General features: G+C 44.2%; 3 protein-coding genes and 2 long non-coding RNA genes across 8 annotated transcripts; all 5 read right to left on the reverse strand.

Annotated features, from left to right (window-relative positions):
- Positions 1-3,250: 3,250 nt before the first annotated feature.
- Positions 3,251-5,231, reverse strand: LOC136196460 (uncharacterized). Of its 2 annotated transcripts, XR_010672203.1 has the most exons (5): positions 5,181-5,231; positions 4,923-4,963; positions 4,762-4,858; positions 4,302-4,702; positions 3,251-4,241 (listed from the first exon to the last, which is right to left on the reverse strand). It is a non-coding gene; the product is annotated as an uncharacterized lncRNA (long non-coding RNA). The 2 variants fall into 2 exon arrangements; XR_010672202.1 differs by having other exon boundaries at positions 4,302-4,858.
- A 1,172-nt stretch (positions 5,232-6,403) lies between these two features.
- LOC136196459 (uncharacterized) lies at positions 6,404-9,520 on the reverse strand. 2 transcript variants are annotated; one of them, XM_065986013.1, is made up of 5 exons: positions 9,102-9,520; positions 7,455-9,042; positions 7,246-7,404; positions 7,009-7,185; positions 6,404-6,964 (listed from the first exon to the last, which is right to left on the reverse strand). In XM_065986013.1, the coding sequence occupies exons 1-5, from the start codon at positions 9,221-9,223 to the stop codon at positions 6,809-6,811; spliced, it is 2,202 nt and encodes a 733-aa protein (XP_065842085.1). In that variant the 5' UTR covers positions 9,224-9,520; the 3' UTR covers positions 6,404-6,808. The 2 variants fall into 2 exon arrangements, with proteins under 2 accessions (XP_065842085.1, XP_065842084.1); XM_065986012.1 differs by having other exon boundaries at positions 7,455-9,045.
- Positions 9,521-9,532: 12 nt separating this feature from the next.
- On the reverse strand, positions 9,533-14,764 carry LOC136196458 (sacsin-like). 2 transcript variants are annotated; one of them, XM_065986010.1, is made up of 4 exons: positions 14,716-14,764; positions 14,156-14,253; positions 13,844-14,108; positions 9,533-13,796 (listed from the first exon to the last, which is right to left on the reverse strand). In XM_065986010.1, exons 1-4 carry the CDS (start codon positions 14,720-14,722, stop codon positions 9,541-9,543), a joined length of 4,626 nt encoding a protein of 1,541 aa, XP_065842082.1. In that variant the 5' UTR covers positions 14,723-14,764; the 3' UTR covers positions 9,533-9,540. The 2 variants fall into 2 exon arrangements, with proteins under 2 accessions (XP_065842082.1, XP_065842083.1); XM_065986011.1 differs by lacking the exon at positions 14,716-14,764 and adding an exon at positions 14,315-14,385.
- Positions 14,765-15,258: 494 nt separating this feature from the next.
- LOC136196880 (uncharacterized) lies at positions 15,259-18,318 on the reverse strand (the record flags this gene model as incomplete). Its single annotated transcript, XM_065986542.1, has 4 exons — positions 15,259-16,139; positions 16,196-16,301; positions 16,356-16,550; positions 16,605-18,318. Coding segments are annotated over 4 exons (2,889 nt in total), but the record flags the coding sequence as incomplete, so codon positions are not given.
- Positions 18,319-18,991, reverse strand: LOC136196477 (uncharacterized). Its single transcript, XR_010672214.1, has 3 exons — positions 18,852-18,991; positions 18,627-18,806; positions 18,319-18,575 (listed from the first exon to the last, which is right to left on the reverse strand). It is a non-coding gene; the product is annotated as an uncharacterized lncRNA (long non-coding RNA).
- Between the last annotated feature and the right edge of the window lie 206 nt (positions 18,992-19,197).

Raw genomic sequence — 19,197 nt, forward strand, 5'->3', positions numbered from 1 at the left:
AGACGACAAAAGGGGACTGAGAGAATTCCAGTAAGATTGGGCACGATAAAAAGACGTAGATCGAAGAGCATTGGTGGACGGACGAGTAATATGTAATCCAAATTGAGAAAGACGAGTATTGTAACCACCAGAAGACGTACGACAGAAATGAGAAGAAATTTGAGAAGACGCTAGAGAGGTAACTCCACGAAACGCATGAATACCAAGAAAGAACCGATGACGCAAATCGTACTGGTGTAGATGAAAACAATCAAATAGAGCTGTAAGATCACCAGTTGGCTCACAGAGTCGGCGACCAGCAAGGAGTCGGAGGCATCGCTTGTCAATCTGCCGAAGTCGAGAAGAGATCAAATTTGAGCCAGAGTCCCAACCCACAGAACAGTAGTCAACATCCGGCTGGATGATAGATCTGACAAAAGCTACACGAGCCGGCGCATTAAGATGAGAACGAGCTCGATACATAACACCCAGCTTCCGAGACACCTTCGTGAAAATAGAGTCTACCTGCGGTCGCCAGCTCAAATTAGCATCAAAGATGACACCGAGATAGCGAGCCGAATTAACCGGGCTCACAACAAATCCATCGACAGAGATAGTAAAGTCAGTGAGATCAGTGGAGTCGCGAAACTTCCGGAACAGCATTAATTGCGTCTTCCTTCCATTCAACTTCATCAAGTTGCGTTCGTACCATGATGAAAGAAGAGAGACGTCACGTTGTAGAGACTTGACTACGAAATCATAGGAAGTATGACTCGTCATGAGACAAACATCATCAACGTATAGGATGATGGAGGAAGTCAAATTTGTGGATGGTAAGTCACTGGTGTAGAAGTTGTATAACAGTGGGCCTAGCTTTGACCCCTGTGGAACACCTCGCAGGCATCGACAGCTAGCAGAAGCATCCTCACCACCTTGAATAAACTGACTCCGATTAGAAAGATAATTGGATAGCCAAAGATGGACATTACCATTAACTCCACACTTCCGCAATTTTCTTCTAATGTCTTCCAATACTTTCCTGTGATGCATGCAGAAATAACTAAGCACTTAGCCGTGCCATGTGTACGTTAACTGCATATTTCTCAACGTTTCGGTGCGTTCAACAAAGTGAACAAACCCGGACACTACGGGACTTGGGAAGCAGCGCAAGCCGCAAGATGGCGGCTCAAAGCCTCGTGCGAGAGGTTGCGATGGAATCAAAGGGCAGAGGCTACATCGCGACAAAGGCAATTAGTCGAGGGGTACTTGTCTTCGAAGAAGAGCCTATTGCGTTTGCCGTGACTGATGGAAAGACCGAGAAAGTGTGCCACGAATGCCTAGACATGTAAAAATGCCGTCGCTAGACGTTTTCCTTGTTCACGTTTTTTATTTAAGCCCGCAGAAATTGTATCACTGCTCAAAATGCAAGTTTGCACGTTATTGCGGAAAACGTTGCCAGGTAGAGCTGAGCCCCACCCCCAACCTCTTTCTCTCACTATGCAAAGGCGTGATAAAGTTTTTATGCTACTAATTGTCGTGCAAACTGCAGTGCGCTTTAGAACTCATTTTTTTTAAATCTCATTATCTGTGACGCTGAACGTTCTTGACTTGATTAATTGATTAAATTACTTCTCGACACTTCTGCAGAGAGAAGCATGAAAAATGCACAAGAGCGAATGCGTGAGATTGCAGACGACCTCCGCTCTTTTTTACAACGAACCATTTGGCTCTTCGGAAGAATAATTGACAAAGTCGATGTTAGAATAATTGAAATATTAATCTTCTAAGCATGGGTTTATATGATGATTTCGTCTAACAGAGTCTGAAAGATAGTCCAATTCCTGACTTGCTCTCGAGTAGGTCTTCGTTTTACGCGAGGACAATTTTACACTTTAGGGTTTTTTTTGTTTTTCTTAGACCCAAATGAAACGCTTCGTCCAGAATTAGAAAGCGAAATTCGTTCAAATACCTATTTGTTTACTCAAAAGTACATTGGTCGTGAATTGGGAATAATTAGAATAGGTTTAGTGTTATTCTCTTTGCTGAAAGACGAATGAATGGATAATTAGGTATGATTGATTCCTTATGGGGTCCCCAGTGGTGTAGACGTGCACATTGGGTTGGACCTTCCTGCGACGTACATAGAGATTTTGTGTTCTTCTCGATCTTCTGTTCTCCAAAAAGAATTTGTTTGTCCGGATTCCATTAAAGTTGGCGTAAATTGGAAACAAAATGGCGGGAAAAACGATTTGGGTTAATTCTCTTCTTCAACTCTTCATCACTGTGGAATTGAAGAAGAGTTTCGCTTCCGCAGATTTGAGAGACTCTTTCACTCTCCCGGGCGCGTTAATTCTACGCTCGAAAATGACTGGCGAAAGGGCGATCGTGGAAACGAAATATCGAAGAGATTATAGTCTAGGTCGAAACCACGCTCTATTCGGCCAGAAACCAAAAGCAGTGTAACTATTGCTTACGCTGTCGTCATCAAAAGGACGAGACAATTGGGGCTTCGGGCAAAGACAGTGAGAATTTAAGATGGACGTGCGCTATACATTTTCTTTAGCCCCCTTAAGCTTTTCAAGTTCCGCTGACGAAATGACGAAAATTGTCTATCTCAAAGAACATGACAAACATTCTTCACCAGATGATATATTGTCAAGAATCTATATCAAAACTCTAACAACAATTATTTCTGATTTATAGGTTCCGGCAGCTATAATGAATTTTTGTCATCTGGAAATGCTGACGAAATTTTTCAATATCGCAGCGTCAACGCTATTAGAGAAAAGGTGATATATTTATTATATGCTCCACCATGTCTTTCTCCTACACTCCACTACTGTTTTCGATTTCGAATTAAAGAGCTAGTTTGTCTGTTCAGAAATATTAGTTTGCATTATTTCATAAGCAGGAAACGATTGTACCAATGAGGAGGAGAAGATTCAGCCCGATGACGTGCGAGAAAACCAAGAGGAAAGAGGCGTTGACTTGGGAACATAAGCAGGAAACGATTTTGCCTGATTACGTGATATAAAAACAAAGGTGTCCACTAGGAAACATAAACAGTGAGCAGGCTTCACATTCGTTGCTTCATCTCTTTCGTACGGAGAGGAATGAAGGCGGTTCTGCTTCTGGGAAATTTCATTGATCTAATCTTGCGCCAAGGCAGCGAAGCCACCGCTTTGATCGTCGTACGCGACTCGATTCGCCGAATATGGAACCTTTGAGATCCATCAGAATGTAAGAACCTGCACGCAATGCAGCAACGCAATTAATGCATCCAACATCTATTCCGTCAAAGAAAAAGGAACGTACATACTTGGACCGAGCGGGACATGCAGACACCAGACACTAAACGCTAAGCAGAAGTCAAGGAATTCGGTTTGTTTCTCAGAGAGTTCCGTTTGGCCATTCATCCCACTCGCTTTCTGAATTGATTTTCCAGTCGTTGGTAGCATCGTCGTGACCGTCTTCAGCCGTACACGGCTTGCAGCTCCAAATCACATTTTCAGTAACCATAGGAGAAAGAGGTAGAGAAACAGGGACCTGTGTAGCTGTGAACCCCTTGCTATTCATTTTGTTTCTAGTTGCTAGGTAATCTGATCTGTTATTATACCCGCTCTCATGTTTATCATTATATAAGACACGAGTGAAGCCAATACGTACTTTACCCTTCAAACTCCCTTTAAACGTTTCGTGTTTCATTATCAAATCAGCGCAACATTTGCAAGGATAATTGAAGGTATAGATAATCGCGAATTTGAGAGTCCTTCTTGTGGTTTGAAATTTCTGATACAATTTGTCAATAGTTACAACCTTTTTAAACCCGTCCAGCAGCTTCTCTTCAGTGTGTAAAATCTTTTCTTTATTAGAGCAATACGATGGTTGAGTAAATTCGAAGTAGGTTCCGCGATTTTTTTTGTCCAGCAGCTGAATAACATCATTTGTATTGTTCATATCGTTTGGGAGCATGAGCGAAAAGGCGAACTGTGTAAATGAATTGTATCTTCGACCATATATTTCCTTGGCAGCAGCGTAAAGGACATCATACAAAGTTGGTTCGGTGTCACACTTAGTTGCAAACGACAGCAAAAATACTGCTGCAAAACCAACGACAGTAAACGAAGCCCGCATTTCGTTGATTTTTAGACGACCAGGCCTTCACCAAATGATTGGGGAGACTTGGCACGGCTTTATATTTGCTTCGGCCCTCTAATTGATTTAGGCCCGGGGCGGTTCAGGGAAACTTGATTAGCTTGACCCTTTCCGGGAGGGAGAAAATTGCGTATACCTACGAATCATTTAGCCGTCGGTGGTCTTACCACAGCGGTTGACACTTCCTGCTTCCCAGAAAAAGATTCTCAACATATAGATTATAAAGTGAGATGGAAACGACATTGAGAACTGAAACATAAACAAGAGCGGCCGCGAATACGTCGATTATGTTTCAGGAGACCTAATTGGGCAAATTTAGGCGACCAACAGTTGTCCAACGCTCTTTTCGCGAAAGAGACCGCGCAACTAAGTTAGGGGCCGGCTCTGACCCGCGGTCCACTAATAAATTGCTACAGCATCAGGAGCTACCGGTATTCGGCAAAACAATTGGCGTTATCGTGGTAATTAATCTAAGATTTTGCATCGTCAGCTGGCTGCTCCATGTTGCGTCAGCTGGCTGCTCTCTATTGCGTCAGCTGGATTGGCTGCATGCTCTATGCTGCGTCATCTGGTCACACAAAGGACAGTCAGCTGGCAACTTAATTAAATTAGCTAGGAAAGAGTTACGCGCATGCGTGTTCGAAGCCTTCTATCCTCGCTGAAACTCCGACGTCTTTGCGCCACGTCATGTACACCCAAATGAATTGCTTTAGTTTAAAAGAAGCTGCGGATTTCATCAATGAGATTCACGACGGTCTCATACCGCAGGAATCGCGGAAAAGCCTCACCTTCGAGTATAGACGCGTGCTCTCGTCATTTCGTCAAATTTCTAGTAGAAGACGAATCGAATGAGGGCTAATAAGCGTTCAGCCACGAAGACTATATAGCTAAGCTTATTTGCAGGCAGTTGCAGTTGACGGTAGAGTCGTGCAGCGGTATTGGGACATCATGCTTTTGGGACAGCTGCCTCTGAACGACGCGGCTGTTCCCGAAGTCCCTTTTGGCGCTAGAGGCTTGCCCTTTTGGCGCTAGAGGCTTGCACTTACCTTCCGCGTTCAGACGAGCCTCGTCTCAGACCCTTTCTCGCTTTCCCGTATGCTCCTCTCAAGCGAGAAAGAGGGGTCTTAGCCTCGATACTCCAGACCCTCGCGCGTTAAGGGGGGTGTGGTTGGCTAGAGGGTCTGGACGCACTCTGTAGAAACATAGATAGAGGAGAGAGGGATGGGCAACTCCCCGTATCACGTGACATTTACGTGGCTCTAGGATTGTCGCCGGCTCATGGACGTCGTTCTCCGCTTTCTTCGCCAAGTTCGCGATGAGCCAGTAGTTTCAATCGACTGCCCAATTGCTCAAAGTGCCAGAATGGAAGCTTCGAAGCTTCTCGTTGGAGAGGAAACGGAAGCCTTCAGGGATTTCTCACACCGTCTCGTCGCAGCGCTGTCTTCGTTTCTCAAATCAAAGGAAAAAGTCTCATAGTTGAATGTTGTGCGGGAGAAGGCATGGTCGGCCTTCATGCAAGTGCGAATATCGTGCACGCACGAAATATGGTCAAAAATCTACGCCGAGATGGGAATAGAATATGATTTACCTCTGTTGTCTCAGAGAGTGAACAGGAAAGTCTTTAGTCATCTCCTTACAGAATATCTAGCGACTCAATTTGGTGAAAAATTGACCGAATCAGATGATAGAGTCCAGGACGTCTCGCTCTCGGTTGACGAAGAAAACGCGTTGCGTTATTCTGCGGGATTTGTTCCATTCCGCCTCATTAGAAAGATTGGAAATACATCCGACCCAAAACTACTTCGATTTTTGTCGTGCTTGGAGAGCATGTCAAGTGGCTCATCAGACATGGGAGAGCACAGCTACAGTTCATTTGGAGATTACGCATGCCACTGGCTTAATCTGCAAGATAGAGGGAAGCTCTTTAGAGTGAACGATCGTACCTACGGACTTTTCCTTGCTCTTGAGAAGGCTGTAAGGTTGCTTCTGCCTCAGAGATTGAAAGCACAAACAGAGGTATCTAAAGATAATTTGGCGGTCAGAATCAGCGGAAGCGAAGATATTGCAAGACTGTGGGAAGAGATATCGTTGCCCTTCGTCCAGAACGAAGAGAGTAAAGAGCTTCTGCTTAAAATTGTGACTCTTTGGGTCACAATTCGTTGTTTCTCTCTCGCCTCATCTATGTTGGAGACGTACAAGCGAGAACGGCAGCTGCTTTTGAAGAAAAGGAAGGGATTAAGGAAAAGATTGCAGACATACAGCGTTGATCATTGTTGACATTACAAACTTACATTTTTGCTCTACCCATATATCAGTCGTTTACCATTTATTTCTTGCTACATTTATTTCTTGCTCGACTTCCTCCTCTTTGGCAGAGGAGTGTCGTCTACGGTTTCCGTGGGAAACAGCTCTCTTCTTCGCCTGCAGTTTCCCCTAACTGGATCTTGGCCAATAGAGCGATGCAGTAGAATCAAGTTCGCATTTTGGAGGGTTCGGTGGGCTGATGGATTGTCATTTCGACCTCCTTTGCTCCGTTGGGTCCCAAAATAATTTTCTAGAGGATCTTGAGACAGATGCTCGCTTAGAATAAAATGCCCTTCTGCTTCTGGCAGGTTGAAAATGTAACGCACAATTTCGATGAAAGACATCACTAAGAAAATATTTTAGATGTTATTCAAAGCGTTATATTTACAACACCAATGATTCTCCATCCCTCGATGGTCTCTGCACTCAGCTTTAACTTAGCCCGGTCACCTTTTGACAAATTGGGTAACGACTCCACCGAATTGTCCCACTCTTTCAAGTATCCCAAAAATTCCTCTTCCAGCCACTAAAATGGTAACAATTGGCAACATATTACTGCATTGATCATACCTTTATGCGGTCGTCATCAGCACTTCCGTGTCCTCTTCGATTTTCCTTTACATTAGTCAGTCCTCGCACGTTCAGGCAGTCGAAGACTTTGTCAAAAACCCTGCAAAAGCGAACCGTTTCTTCTGAATCCTTAACCTTGTAGTACTCAAGCCCGTTAGCCACAGAGGTGCTAAGAACCTGAAATAATTGTATGAGATATTGATGTTTTCCAGCAGTAATATAGGACGTATGAGACACCTGGGCAGCTAAGTCAACGCGCATTTTGGAGAATGACGTGAGTTCCAAATGCTCAAATTTCAGTTTTCTGAGGACTGAAAGACCGAAAGATGAAAACGTTTCTTGACTCTTCCGGTACAATTCCTGTATGTGGCTCCACGCGATCAGCTTGCCGTTCAGCTACATAATAATATTGACCCACACGTATATTTAATAATAGTTCTGTTTACGTGCATCCTTCTTGACCCAGAGGAGGCAAACGATTGATGAAGGCAATTTCTTGTCGTTTTGATTAGGTGACATGCATCCGACAGGAAGTAAATATTCCGATCCTCCTTAGTGTAGGGATTTTTAACCTTGAACGTAGGATTTAAATCGCCGACGCCATTTGCTCTTCCATGTATTCGGAAGAACTTTCTATTGGAACTAGCTCCATCACAGCAGATTCCGAGGACGGCGAAACCGCACATCTCTAACTGCTCAACCGCTTCCCACACGATATCGATGAGGTTGACCGCCGTCACTCCCGCTGAGGGGAAGTGAGCGTATGGGAAACGCAAACTTGACGTCAGTCCTCGGACCATGAACACGAGCATCTGTGAGGCAACGGATGGCATTGTTGACGTTTTGCCAGACAAGAGCGACTTTTCCAATTTGAGAATTTGGTTGTTTACGTCGCCGAGGTCGACAAATCCGGTTATTTCCTGGGAATGCTTATCAAATACTAAGTCTTCCCGTATGTGCATTTCGTCGAATATCAGAATTACATGTCGATCAACGGAAGATGAGGTCGTAAGATTGGCTTCTTGGACAAGAAGAGCATTCAATTCAGGCTGAAAGCCAACTTGACGTCGGAAAAAGCTGGAATAGTCACGCAACGTTCTTTCCGAAGGTAGTTGCAGAAACCCTGAAGATCGAAGAGCATGGTACGCAGCAGATGATTTGAAACGTATGTTGAGCGCCCATCGAATGATCAAGGGATGCCACCGCATTCCATTGGGTGATTTGCTTTGAAGAGCTTTCATCTGCTGGTCCCATAATAGTCGACGAAATGAACCAGGCGGGCAGTTCTTTTCAACCTCAATAGAAGCCTCTTTAGAGATCACTTCCATGTCGCCATGGAATCCCGATAATACTGAAATGCCGTCATTTTTAATTTCATCGTCAATTCTTTTCTGCAGACGACGTATGTTGCGGTCGGAATTCTTCTTGATCGATGCAAGAGTAGACAATTTGCTTTTCCACTGTGGCGTCAGCAAAACAGCGTTTTTGGTGAATTTTGAAGCTGTGGCGCTATTCTTTTTCCATTGGCGCAGCGCAGTAAGAAGAGACCGACGGTTGGCCTGGCAGAAGCGACAGCGAATTTTTCCTTTCTGCACCAAAAATTGGCAGCCGACGCTTCTAATAGTCGACGAAACATACTTTCCCTCATCAAGCATTGGGGAATGGGTGTCCAAATATGCCGTTGCTTTGCCACTGTTTGTTATAAAATGTCTCTTCTTATTCCGAAACATCCCAACAAGCGAAGTATCTGGGTTTCCCTTACAAATATCCAGGTCATCAATAATGGATTTTACTGCACTTTCACACGACGAATCCAACAGCGCAAAGTCCACTCCACTTTTCTGTATGGCCTCGCACTTCTGAACATCGACAAGGTATCCGCGGACAGTTAATTGAGGAATTTTGTGGTCCTGCAGGCGAATGCTGTGACTGACTGAACTTGGCTGAGTTGCAGTGGCGGCATCATGAAATGCCAACTTCGTCAGGACAACTGCATTGTCTTCCTTCATGACGTGCCACGCAGACTCACAGGTACTTCTTTGGCGTAACAGAGAAAATCATAGATTAAAGTATCTCCTGCTAGGTCAGTGTACCTGTTATTGCTGTGTTCAGAATCACTGACAGGCGAAGCGGCATGTCTGTCTTGCCTTTTCCTTGCGACTCTCTTTCGCTCATACTTTGTGCGCTTTAGCTTGCTTTTCTTTGCCAAGCCCATTTTAGCACTACGATAAGTTTGGTAAAAATTAACGGCGAAGTTCTTAGCGTGGTCAACCCAATCGCCTATCTATGGCACGCACACATTCACGGAGAACAAATTAGTAACGTCAAATTAGCCATTGGGACTAAAATGTGAGAAGAGACCCCGCCGAAGTCGAGGCCGTTCGCCACGCCCCAAAATCAAGCCAAAGACGAACATGAGGGAGTTTTGGTCGCAATTGACGTCTGCGTGGCATGTGCGACATACTATGGCAACGTTTAGACAGCTACATTGTGCCTCATAAGCGATGACGTGAGAATTTACCCCGCCGACGTTTAGCATACCGACGCGTGAGCAATTAGGGACCATGAATTGGGGAGAGTGCAACCAGAAAGCCTTTCAGCAGAGAACACTGAATAATAGGCGTCTTTAACGTCAGAAAAGTTTTCCCAAAAGTCTTCTCCCAACCTGAATCTACGACCGGGATTTTCAAAAGACGAAGTAGGAAGGAACATGCATAAAGGGTCTAGGACACAGAGGTCCTTGTTGTCGGAGATAAAAGAAGGGCAATCTGTAAGATGGTAAACAGCGTTGAAGCCAATTCCGAATTGTCCTATTTTTGACGCATCGTTTCCTTTGTTGCCAACTCCCAGATTCCGAATTCCTTTGAAATCTTTTTCAGAAAAAGGGCGGTCATTGTAGACCAGCAATGCTGGACCCTGCAAGTGCTTCCATTTTTCAGAAAACACTTTTTCGGTGGAATGATATCGTTTGTCGTAAACGATATGAAGTAACGACGCTCCCGCGTCGTCAGCGTTTTGAACAAGCTCTTTCAAAATTTCAACTCCCCATGGATAGTCTCTGATAATGCCTGCTAAGCGAGTAGCAAGAAGTTCTCGCTGTCCATACACTTCTCCTGGATCAACAGCATAGTCGTCGAGACACCTCTTTCTAAACTTTCTGCAAGACGAAACGCCAAGTTTGACAGCAGTACTGTCGGAGATATTTCGGTGAATGACTATGAAGTCCGTTAGATCAGTAGTACTGTCCAATCGCTCCGCATCGCCGTAAACAACGTCCGCACTTGGCGGAACTAATTGAAGTTTTGCACGATGTTGAACCGGAACAAGGATTCGGTCAAGCAATTTTGAGGAAACTTTTACGTCCTCGGTGATCCAGTTGAGAATTCCAACGGCGATGTCCAAATCGCGAGCGACTTCTTCTGCAGACGCTACTCCTTTGTCATGATATTTCTTCATTTCGGCAAGGACGTTTAGCACATCAGATTGACTGAACTCGGATTTTATTCCAAGAGCAGATTGAATAGTCGGAGACGATAAATGAGAATAAAAATCCTGAAAAATAATAAAGAGCCACGGCTCCAAAGAGCGAACGTAACAGCTCGACGTAGTCAAGCGATGACGGGAAACAAACCCAACGTTTAGATTGATCCAAATAAAATCAGAATCAGAAAAATGTCGAGAAATAGCTTCTTGCAGACAGGCTTCAGACCAGTACTGAGGTAAAAGAGAAAGAAAATTCGTCTGCATTTGGTGAAATTTCACATTGCAACACTCTTTTTCTGACTCGTATTTCTCAATTGCATTTAACCAGTTTTTAAAAACGCTATCCAAAGACGGCTGACCAAGTTCTATTAAGTTCAGGAGGCACTCGTCCAGAGCAAATCTTCCTTTTAATATAAATTCAGTGCTGCCAACAAGAACAGACAAATTCTCAAAAGAAACTCGCCTGCCGTCGATGGCACAAACGGTTTCGGAAGGAAGAGCTGTTGTGCAGCGTTCAGCCTTCCATGGAAGAGCAGAAGGGTACGAAGTAGGAGAAGTGGACTGCACTGGACACCATTTAATCCATTTTAACAACTGCGCGACAGTCGAAATGGGCGAGACCTGTTCAGAAAAGCGGTCACTTACCCACGAATAGCCCATTTTACAGAAAAGACTGAGCATTGCAGAACCTTTTTCCGCGTCTCCTGCTGCCGCTTCTTCAGCAATTTCGAGTAGTTCCAAGCCTGAAATAGACTCCGGCGAACGAAAACGTCCAGCCGAAGCGAGAAGACGACCGTACTTGTTGGAAAGAGCGAAGAGTCCCCCAGGAAAAACTGGCTTGTTTCCAAAAAGCTCCGAGACTAGAGGAGCTTCCGGATGAAAAAGTTGTGTCGGTTTTTTTATCTTTCCGCCTGCAACAGGAACAAAGGTGAGTTCGTTCAAGCCTTTGCGGACGATTTCGGGAAGAGAAAGATGATTTTCGAGGAGATATTTCACTATTGCCGTTTTGCATTCTATTTGGTACGCTTCAAAATCGGAAAACACCACTTCGGCGAATAACTCTTCAAAAGTCAACTTTCGATACGACGAAGGCGATAGTTTATCAAGAATCAAAGATTGCTCACGATTAGGAAACGAAAGCAAAGAATGTCTTAGCGGAAGATGATCGGCCTTTAGCGATTCTGGAACAAACGTAGAACACTTCTGAAGGCATGTAAAGGCACCACACTGATAAAGACGAAAAAGAGGCACTGACAACAATGCCAACTCTATTTCAAAAGTGAAAGACGAATCACTGTCAATCACACGATAAAAGAACGAAAGAACGTCTCGACATTGAATCTCCGTCCATTCCTGAAAGGAAGAAACCGAGACAGGCACGTGAGCAAGACAGCGCAAAGCTTCGACCTGAGTCCACACGTACTTTCTCAATTCGTCGTTAGACAAAATGTAATCGGGGCAGTCCTGCAAAACAACGCAACCAGCGCTGCTCAGGGCAGACGCAACGGTTTGCGACATTCCATCAAACAAATCTAAATCGTGCCGAGCAACATCAGCAAATATGACCTTTCTTTCACCGTCAAGCTTCGCCACAGATGTGAAGTTGCCACAAGGTATGACAAAGCAACCAAGGAAGTCATTATAGTCCTTATGAATTCGAAGCCATCTCCAAAGATCGTGCATCCACTGACGACTAGGCTGGTCAGACCATGGAATAATTGCCTTATCTTGCAATGGCCAGTAATTTAGCAGAATTCTTTTCAGCAGTGAAACCACGTGGTGATGTCGAAGATGCATCAACGACAGCGTTTTGCAACATTCTATCGACGTCAACTTTTGGCGCAGCGGTTTGGGTAAAGAGAGGTGTAAGAACCTGTTCTCCATTCCCTGGAAAAGCGATACCAGGCAATTTTTGTTTGCTATGAAGATTTGGCTCGGCGATGACGACAACTGAAACGAAGTAAAAGACCCATCGTTCAATGGCAGCAAGAACAGTCCCACTAAATCAGCGTAGTTTTCGTCCCGCAAAGCGAACGCTAGAAGACTAAGCTTCTTCTTGCCGGTAAGGTCAACGTATTTGTAAGGACTTTTCTTCAGCGATGAACAAAGAAAATTCGAGTCAAATGCTTCATAGCGAGCTATAGAGCGAGCTTTAGCGCGATCAAGGCAAACAAGAACATTTTGTGGAAGCAGAAGAACGGGCTCTCCAATTCGCATCATTTCCTCGTATGCAACACTTTCGTCCGGACTCAACTCTGACGATATATTTACGACAGCTTCTTCAAGAGAAATCCACGAACCATTGCCGCAGTCCGTCCAAAAGACATCTTTGCACAGTAAACGGCGTACAACATTATCCACAACGCCTTGCCAATGATATTTAACACGCGAAAGTTCCGGCCAGGCTCGATAGACGGTCCCGCGATCCAAAGGCAGAGCAATAGCTTTAGAAATTAAAGCCTCGTATGCTGGAGCTACTAGATGAACAAGCAGTAGCTCATTCCACGCGACTTCATCATCAGTCTTGCAGTCTGCAGCACGCCATTTCAGGCTTCTTCTGTTATCAGCAACGCTGAACGATCCGTGAACGTGCACAGGTAAACCGGTGTTGCTGTCGTCAATGAGAGGAAGTGGCAGAAAGCAAAACATCCGTCCTAGGTCTTGAGCCTGGGGAGTCAAGGGTGGGATTGGGAGTGCAAGGCCAATCCATGGCAATAGATGTAGCTCTTTACTGAGTTTCAAGATATCTGAATCCTCACTTGAAATGTGGTGAGCAATTAGCCATTTCTGATTAGAAAGAACTTGGAATTCGTCTCGACAGGTCACGAGTGCTTCAAAAGCTTCTTCCACCAAATCTTCGCCGTTTTCAACACGAACGTTAATCTGTGCCCTCGCATCACGAACAGCTTGCCGAGTCTCTTCACTTATAAAGACGCTAAACACCTCTACAGGCGACTCACTTTCTGGCCGCCAGTCAAAGAGCTTGATCGATTCAACGAATTTGAGGAAAAGAGGAACGAGATGAGAGTCTTTTTTGAAAGGTTCAAACACCGTGGTTCGAATATCTTCCGGAGAGACGTTTTTCCTTAAATCGGATTCGTCACCGTCGTTTCTCAACGGAAACCGGAAAAGAGTTGCCTCGTATGATGAATCAGCCATGCTGCAGCCAAATACTTTGTACGGAGCAAACTGATCAGGGTATATTGCTAAAGCTGAAAAAGTGTACCCTGCACCGCCTTTCTCGAAACACTTCTTTTGAGGATCAAAGAAGGCAATTTTCTTGTCACTTACAACACTGGGAAGATCTAGACAGTAGTTCAAAATATTTTCACCCTTCGCCAAGTCTTACTACCTGTTAGGTGATAAACAGAATTGAAACCAATTCCAAAACGACCCACTTTCAAGGGATCTTTCTCCTTCACGCTTCGGCGAAGAGTCTGTATACTGTCCCAGTCGCTGTCCTTAAAAACAGCGTTGTTCTGTGCGTAAAGCGCCGGCCCTTGAAATCGAGCTAATTCCGGGTTGATCAGAGTTTCCCTGCCATATGCATCTGGCCTCGCATCGAGAAGAAACTGCACTTCGGTAGCGCCAGCGTCGTCTGCATTTTGAATTAGCTCCTGTTCAGAAGCTGACGTCGAAAGCGCAAAACATTCTCGCACAGTACCTTTAGAATCTGCCCACCGTGAGGGTATTTCTTCAGTATGACTTGAATCTGTTCCCACAGGGTCTGACCTCTCGGGCAAAATTCCCACTCAGAAACGTCTGAAATGAAATAGCTAATTAAACATGTTAATCTAATGCAAAAATTTGGAAAAAATGAGACCCATAATGACAGATTATATTAGCCACCCATTAGTCCTAGGTGATAAGAAAGGTTTTCCACATTCACGGAATTCTTTCTGACATCATTGATCAATAATCAATAAAAGAAATTGATACAATCAAGTACCAAAGAAAACGTCATTTATACAGAAGCAAAGCAGCCTATTCGACCTAATCCGCCAGGAAGCAAAAAAGAGGGCGTGACTAAGGAATTTCCCGTGTTAGACCAGCAAAAGGCCAGTTTGCGAAAACATTACCAAATCTAGCAAGCCAAAGGCGGGCTGGTAGCAAGAAAAGTGGTTAGAGAGAGATTCATCGTGTAGCCAGCACACATGGCTTGGCTTGGTCTTAGTAACAGAACGAAGACAGAAAGCTAGGGCTGAGACGTAAGTTAGACCGTACCAGACATCGAATATGCACTTGAAGGCGATCGAAGAACAGTTGCACGTCTCGCTTTAGTCTGTAGCTCTGACGAGGGGCTAGGGACCGAGACATGTGATTCTGCGCAGTAGATGCACGTGACAATAAAGTTATTTATTGTGGTTCAGTTACGTCCTCATGCGCCATTTTACTTCGTTTCTCATTGCGAAAGGGTATTTCCTAGGCAATTGTGATCGCAAGTTCATTTTCAAGGTTTACGATATCCAGGTAGACGCCTCTCGCGCTCCTAGCTCTCTCCATGTCTCTCTTTCTCCTTCCTCCTCTCTCCTTCTCTTTCTCTCCCTCTCTTTCTTGATTCTATCTTGTTTCTTTCCTGCCTCACTTTCTCTCTAAGACTTTGAGAGTGCAGACCACTTAGTTCCGGCAGTGGAACTTAGTGGGCTGTAGCAAAAACAGTCATTTTTATAGAAATATCTTTTTGACAAATACAACGTCCGTAGTGCACGGTATGCTACTCAAAGTCAATGACTGACAAATTAGGCTATTCAACGTCAATGGCAGACAAATAATACTAATTGATATCAATAAATATATCTTCATGATATATGTGCGGAATTTGTAACTTGGCGTTGTTTCTGCTTGCCACGCTGTCGTAGTGGCATCCGTTGTGTAATATTTCTACATGTCCCACGGTTTTCTGTAGATTGATCATACTTCGTAGTTTGATTTTGACGTCGTTGGCAATGTGATCAGTTTTTGGTTTAAATACGCACCATTCGTAAACGCCATTACCTGCATGAGGGGTGGCGACGTAAACTGGAGTGGCGAAAAGATCAGCAACTGCATGAAGCTCGACCTGCGTTCCCCACGTTCTATTCTTAGCCATTTCATCGACGTGATTTTTCAGAAAGTCGTCACAGCTGCTGATCTCGTCTGGCATCCAATAGGCAATATACTTTTCGGGGTGAAGCCTGAGGCATCTGACAATCAAGGCTCTCAGCGCTTTATAAGCACCCTCTGAATTGAACAATTGTATGCTGAGAGCGCGAAACAAGCAGTTCCCGTCTCCTACAACGTCTACGCGTTTTCGGTTTTGCTCTCTCAAGAATTCGAGAGGATATTTCGTTTTCAATTTTTTGTCTTTTTTGAGTAGGTTAGCTGGAGGTGGAATCGGCACTGGCGGGCAACCAGGCATAGGTATTAGCCTACCATTGTGTACATCTTCGGCCAATTGTCTTTGCTTTTCTTCATGTGTTTGTATTCCGTACTTCTTCAAAGCCGCAGCTATACTCCTTTGTTTTTCTTTAGGCGTTTGATGGAGTAAAGGGTACTTGCCTGAACTAACAGCCGGTTTGTTTCCAATGAGTTTACTAGGTGAAGCTGCAGAGCATTTCGCACAGTAGAAACTGTCATCAGCAGAAGCAATCTCTTTCCCAGCGCAATTCCTGTACTGGCAAGGATTAAAAAGATTCTTTTTCATTTGCCTAATGCGTCTTCTCACCAACGCATCCACTCTTGACAGGGGCCGTCACATTGAATCATACCCTTTTCATCCATCTTGTAAGAATTGCAAGTGCTACAAGTCCAGGAAGTTTTGAAGTCATCCACTGAGACGACATTTAGTAACTACTAACGTAAATTTTAACAAGGTAAGTGCTCACCAAGTTTAACTATTTTCGCTAATGCTTCAGGACTTGCGTATTTTTCTAGTCGTTCAAGCATTTCTTGCTCATCAATGTCTAACACATTGGAAGGCAAGTCTGTAACGTCATCGACAATGCAGTCATCTGTCAGAAAAACACTGCCTTTTTGAAATTTCGTCATAGCCTCTTTCTTGCAGAAGTACTGAAGCGCTTCTAGTAATGTTATTTAATTATTAACATTGTTTTTCAGGTGCGTTTTTCACGTACCTGTATCTTTTCTGGCCACCTTCGTTTTGTCGATGTTCCAAGGAACGCTTGATGAATTTTCGCCATGCAGCATCCAATCAATGATAGTTTTTTGCGTTTTTGACGTAGGATGGATGTATTTTGATGGAGGTTTTCGTCGTCGACGCATCGTTTTGTAAATAGATTTTTCTCCTACGTGAAATGGTCTCTGTGGAGAGATCTTTTTGTTTGCTGGAGCTTCATCATTAGCAGAAACCGGAAAATCATTAACAGACGACATTTCGACATATCGAGCTATGCTTTTCAGCTTTGACGCAACGTCTTTAAGGCAATTGGAGCTTGTACAGCTGTCGATAACTGAATGCAACTGTTCCAGTTCTTTTTTGCATTTTTCTTTGTATTCAGCTGGGCTCTTTGGATACAATGCCAAAGTGTCAAGTAACGTGTCCGCAACGGCTTCCAGATCGTAGTCGCTTTGCGGATGTTGAACAACGTTGCTGCCACGAAGTCCAATTGCTCGGCATACCAGGTGAATGTGAACGCACATGATGCATCGTACAGCATATTCTCTGCAGGTGCAGGAAAACTGGTGGCAGCATACGCCACACTCTCGGCAGAGGACTGAGCAGCACGGTTCATTCAGACTATCATTGGAGACAACTTCGAAAGAGTCAACCATCCACTTGCAGTCAGATTCTGTTATTTCAACGGTCGATACGTCAGATTTTAGACTTCGTTTGTGGTTTCCCGCAATTAATTGGAGTCTTGAAATCTTCGTTTTCCCTTTGGTCCTCTTAATGAGCCTGTCAAAGACCTTGTCTTTGGAAAATTCAAGTAGGTAGTGAACAAGCCGATCCAGGCGCCTATTGACTTTTCCGTTTAGGTAACTGGCGCCATATTTAATCTGACGATGAAAGGCCTCGGCGTACATGTTCGTTGAAATTCCGCTTCCAATTCTGTATGCGACAGCCCACTCTTCCTTTCTTTTAGCGTAATTTTCTTCAAAATACTTTCCAAATTTTGCCGTTTTTTGATTTTGTTTTGTTTCATTTAGAAAGATTTGTAAAAGGCGGTTGAATTCATCGATATTCTGTGTTTCAGCTAATGTTTTCAGTTCGTAATACAGTTTCTGCTCAATCTCATGGTCGCCTATTGTCTTTAGATTTCGGGTCCACGATCGATCTACGTGCCACTTGCACAGTAATTTTTTGGCATTTGAACCAAAGACACTTGTCCAAGCGTCAAAATATTGGGGAGCATCATCTGACATGAACCAACATGGCTTGATTTCTTCACAGTTTTGCTTTACGGCAAGAAAAAAATTGCGAAGGATTATCTTACTTTCGTGGTTGCTTATGCACCACGCAACAGGACATCCTTCGCCGTAATCGTCTATAACGAAGAGGGTGATCAAATAGAAGCCATATTGGTTTGTTCCATGTGTGGCGTCTATGCAGACGACTTTGTCATTGGCGAACAGTCGAAGCATTTCTTTTTGATGAGACGTTTGTATGACGAGAATGAAATCGTCGTCTTTCAGGTCTTCCAAATTTTCCTTTGTGAGGGTTACAGATGAGCCGTCCAAGACTTCTTCAGAGCCTTGAAATTTTGACAGTATTATTGGATTATCTGTGGTGGCCTTCAATTCGGCAATCAAAAGAGCTACACTTTGAGCATCACGAGAATGTTTTTCCACAGCGTTTATCTCAAAAGATTTCTTTATATTTGCCACATCCTTTAGCGAAATTAAATGTGATCTTTCAACAGCAAACGCGTCTCTTCCAAAAGATGAAGATTGCTCTCTTATTTGCCGCACGACTTCACTCTCCTGAATTCCGATTTTTAATTTTGAAGCTACAGCGATTTTGTCAGTAGCTTGCAAGGGCAAATGCTGTAGGCTGTGACAGTGTCCGTAATGCCTTGAGTAGTAGGTCACACTGACGTGACCGCTGCTGCTTACAGAAGCTGTCATCTGGGCAGTGCAATGATGGCCTATAATCAACACATGGTGCTCCACTACAACAATAACCGTACAAAATTTACCCATTTTTGACGATCCTTGGCTTTTCAGTTGCCGTTTTCCGGTTCCACGAGAAGAAAAGTCTCCTGATCGATTGCAGGAGTAACTGTGCGTAGCCACGCCTTTTCTCCTTTTCACGCCAGACGATTTGACGAAGAAGGCGTGCTCTTCCTTTTCGACAGCCTCTTTCCACCGCTGAAATTCTACAAAAAATCCTTATCTTAGCCTATTGTTCCTGTAGAACATACCAGAAAAATCCTCAAAGTCTTTCTGGGTTTCTTCGAAAAAAAAATCGTGTTCGCTTTTCAAGTGCGAGCGTAATTGAGAAACTCGAACTCCGGAAAACGTGCAACCGGGTTCAAGACATCTAATTTTGGAATTTTTATCCATCGATTTCGAAGAAAACGAGACAAACACGCGCTGCCGCCTAGAAGAACAACTACTAGACACGTGAATGACGTCACGTCATCTACTGCGCAGAATCACATGTCTCGGTCCCTAGCCCCTCGTCATGCAAGGTCACAGGGCCAGAAGGACGCGCGTGCCGTGGGAATTTTTTTGGCAGATGGCGTGGCTCACCGATGTCGTCGCGAA

Source organism: Oscarella lobularis, chromosome 16 (assembly GCF_947507565.1).
Source record: "Oscarella lobularis chromosome 16, ooOscLobu1.1, whole genome shotgun sequence".
Lineage (NCBI taxonomy): Eukaryota > Metazoa > Porifera > Homoscleromorpha > Homosclerophorida > Oscarellidae > Oscarella > Oscarella lobularis.